Source organism: Miscanthus floridulus, chromosome 9 (assembly GCF_019320115.1).
Source record: "Miscanthus floridulus cultivar M001 chromosome 9, ASM1932011v1, whole genome shotgun sequence".
In the NCBI taxonomy this organism is placed as follows: Eukaryota; Viridiplantae; Streptophyta; class Magnoliopsida; order Poales; family Poaceae; genus Miscanthus; species Miscanthus floridulus.
The window spans coordinates 44,376,046-44,379,795 of NC_089588.1; the positions used below are offsets into that span (position 1 = coordinate 44,376,046).

At 57.1% G+C, this 3,750-nt stretch overlaps 1 protein-coding gene across 1 annotated transcript; it reads right to left on the reverse strand.

Moving 5' to 3' along the window:
- Positions 1 to 635: 635 nt before the first annotated feature.
- On the reverse strand, positions 636 to 2,529 carry LOC136479766 (uncharacterized). Its single transcript, XM_066477520.1, has 2 exons — positions 801 to 2,529; positions 636 to 643 (listed from the first exon to the last, which is right to left on the reverse strand). The coding sequence occupies exons 1-2, from the start codon at positions 2,527 to 2,529 to the stop codon at positions 636 to 638; spliced, it is 1,737 nt and encodes a 578-aa protein (XP_066333617.1).
- Between the last annotated feature and the right edge of the window lie 1,221 nt (positions 2,530 to 3,750).

Here is a 3,750-nt window from a genome sequence, read left to right on the forward strand (position 1 = left end):
CTGATAAGGAATCACTTCATCAAGGTTGATCAACAATGTGAACATGATAGTCTGCCACTCCTGATGGTTCAACTGCTTGTTGGTACCTGCGCTTCCACTCCCGAGATCCCCTTGGAAAAGGCTGAGTATCGATGAGTTCTCGTCAGCGTTGTAACGAGGGGTTGGATTGTGCATGCTGGGAAGCTTCTCAGTATAGTACGCCTGTGTGAAGGTCGACACCTCCTCTAGAACGGAGGCCTCTCCCACGGAAGCCTCAATCTTGGCTTTATTTCTACAATTTTTCCGAAGAAGCTTTAGACACCTCTCGATTGGATAGCACCAACGGGCCTGCACGGGACCCCCCAACCGTGCCTCGCGCGGTAGGTGCAAGATCAGATGCTGCATGGACAGAAAGAAGCCGGGTGGAAATATCATCTCCAACTTGCAGAGCAACAGAGGTGCAGCCTTCTCCAGTTCAACACAAACATCCCGAGACAACTCCTTGGCACAAAGCTGGCGGAAGAAGAAGCTCAACTCTGCCAGGACGCGCCACACATGCTCTGGGAGGTATCCCCGGGTCATCGCAGGAAGGATCCGCTCAATCCATATGTGGAAGTCATGGCTCTTCATCCCTAAGACTTTCATAGTCTGCAAGTTCACACCCCTGCTTAGATTCGCCGCATACCCATCGGGGAACTTTAACGTCTTGATCCACTGCAGAACTTCCTTCCTATCTGCCCTTTTCAGGATGTAATCGGCCGGCCCCCTTTTCCATTTCCTGCCGGGCGCAGGGGTCTTCATCACCAGGTTTGGTCTATCACAGATCATCTCCAGGTCCAGTCTAGCCTTGACGTTGTCCTTCGACTTTTTGCCAACGTCCATGAGTGTTGCCCAGAGTGCCTCGGCCACATTCTTTTCTGTGTGCATTACATCGATGTTGTGTGGAAGAAGAAGGTCCTTGAAGTAGGGGAGCCTAGTCAAGCCCGATATATGAGTCCACATGTGGTCCCGAGCATATCCCTTAAACCCACCTGTTTCCTCAGGTTCGAGAGCCTGTATGTCGGCAAGGACGGCGGCAGGGCTCTTAACCTGCGGAATGGGGCCGGTGACTTGAACGCCTTTCGTGAAGTGCTTTACATCTAGCCTGAATTCATGGTTCTCAGGCAGGAATTGGCGATGCTTGTCGAAAGAAGAAAACTTGCCGCCCTTGGCCAGCCAGGTGAACATCACATCTGCCTTGCATGTCGGGCAAGGGAACTTCCCGTGAACACACCACCCGCTGAATAAGCCATACGCCAGGAAGTCATGCATTGAATACTGGTACCACACATGCATTCTGAAGTTCCTCTTCGTAGCCCGGTCGTACGTGAGTACCCCCTCTTCCCAAGCAAGTTCCAATTCATCCCACACCGGCTGCATGAACACACCCATATTGTCGCCCGGGTGTCCAGGTATTATCAGCGTCAAGAGCACGTTCTTAGGTTCAAACATGACGCCGGGGGGGAGATTGAGGGGGATCACAAACACGGGCCAGCAAGTGTACGGGGCCGCCATCATTCCAAACGGGTTGAACCCATCTGTTGCCAGCGCTACGCGTACATTCCGAGCCTCCATAGCCTTGACAGGATTCATGTTATCGAAGTGCTTCCATGCATCACCGTCCGCCGGGTGTACCATCTTGTCAGGATGGTATCTTTTGCCATTCTTGTGCCACGTCATCTGTTTCGCGGACTCCTCCGTCATATACAGCCGTTGCAGCCTCGGTAGGAAAGGAAGGTGCCGTACGACCTTCTCGGGGACCTTAGACTGTTTCATGCTGCCATCAGAGCCTTCTACCAACACGAACCTAGAGGCATCGCACTTCGGACAGGTTTTTGCTTCCTCGAGGTCTCCCCTGAACAGGACGCACCCCTTCGGACAAGCATGGATCCCCTCATACGGCATCTTAAGTGCACGAAGGAGCTTCTGTGTAGCGTAGGTGTTCGTCGGCAGGACATGATCTGCCGGAAGCAGTCCCCCAACAATGCTCAACACGAGATCGAAGCCGTTTCGACTAATGCCCAGCTGCGACTTCAACCCTATCAGGCGTGAGACGGCATCCAGTTGCGTAAGCTTTGTCTTCTCGTGAAGGGGCTTCTGTGCCGACTCCATCATGTCGTAGAAGGCCTTCGCGGTTTCCTCCGGATCTTCCTCCACATCCATTCCTTCGCCAAACCGTGCTTCGTGGAAGTCTGCCATCATGTCTGCCATCCCGGCATCGCCATCATACTCCTCGAGGACGGGTCGCACCACCTCGTCCCTAATAGGATGGTATTCACCATGGTGGCGCCAACGAGTATAGTTTGGAACGAACCCGTGCTTGAACAGATCTCTCAACACCTGAGCCTTTACTTTCTTCTTCTTGTTCCTGCACTCGCTGTAGGGACACGGCATCCGAATCGACCCTTTAGCAGCTGGGCCAAATGCATGCTCCAGGAACTCAGTCGTCCCCCTGATCCATTCGTGGCTCTTACTTGCGAAGCCCGAGTACATCCACTCACGGTCACCCATGCTCTGTCATGCGGCAATGTTAACATGTGATAAAACCAGCAAGTGCATCTACAACGCGCTCCTACCATCTAATAGGTGAAGGATAGGTCCTAATCCCACCCGAGCATGCGCAGACGAGGTTAGCTTCCATGCTCCGCTCCCGTCCGAGACAGAATTTCGGCAGCACCTCCCCGCTGTTCTCCCGATACACGTCCCGGCGGGGAGAGTGTGTATCCAGAGAACAACGGGGAGGTCCTGCCGAAACTCCGACTCGGACGGGAGCGGAACATGGGAGCTAACCTCGTCTGCGCATCCTCGGGCTGTCCAAATAACGTGGACAATCCGAAACGGATACGGTTATACATATGCGAAGAACACATACTTCCAACCGTATCCGTTTCGGACGGGAGACGCCTAACTGGGTAACGCGACCTACGACTACATGTGGCGGAAAGAGGGGTCATACCGCAGGTGCCGGTGAAGAAAGGCTAGCGGGGCAGTGCCGAGTCGTGCTCCTCCGGCTAGCCTCCAATGGGAGCCCTCCTGAAAAAGAAAAACAATTAGTGAGAACGAAAAATTTCGGCAGCACCTCCCCTGTATGGGAAGGTTACCAAACCTGCAAGAAAAGACGGCACGATGGCCGACAAACACATATACATGTCAGGCACGATGGCCGACAACCACAAATGTATTTCCAATCCATGCAGAAGAATATAAGCAGGTATTAACAAAGTAAACTACTACTACTAGTAGTACTACTACCTTGTCGTCACGGACGGCGTCACCGGCGCGTGGAGCAGAGGCGCGCGCGAGGACGGCGAGGCGGGGACGGCGCGGCGAGGCGAGGACGGCGTGGCGAGGCGAGGACGGCGAGGCGAGGACGGCGCGGCGAGGACGGCGACGCAGGGCCGGCGGACGGCGAACGGCGCGCGGACGGCGGACGGCGCGCGGACGGCGGACGGCGGACGGAGCGGGGCACGCCGGATCGGGGCGGGGCAGCGACGGCGCCGGGGCGGGTCGGGGCGAGGCCGCGGCCGCTTGCGCGGGGCCGACGCCGGAGCTGCACGCGGCGGCGCGCCTGGCCGGGCGGACGGGGCTGGGCAGCGCCGGTTGAGTGCCTGGGCCGGGGGCGCCGGCCTCCGGTGGGGGCCCAGCGCGGGGGGCCACGCGGGGGGGTGGACGCGCCGCGGGGGTGGCCCAGCGCGGGGGGGGGGGAGGCGGGGGAGGGGGGCGCCGCTAGGG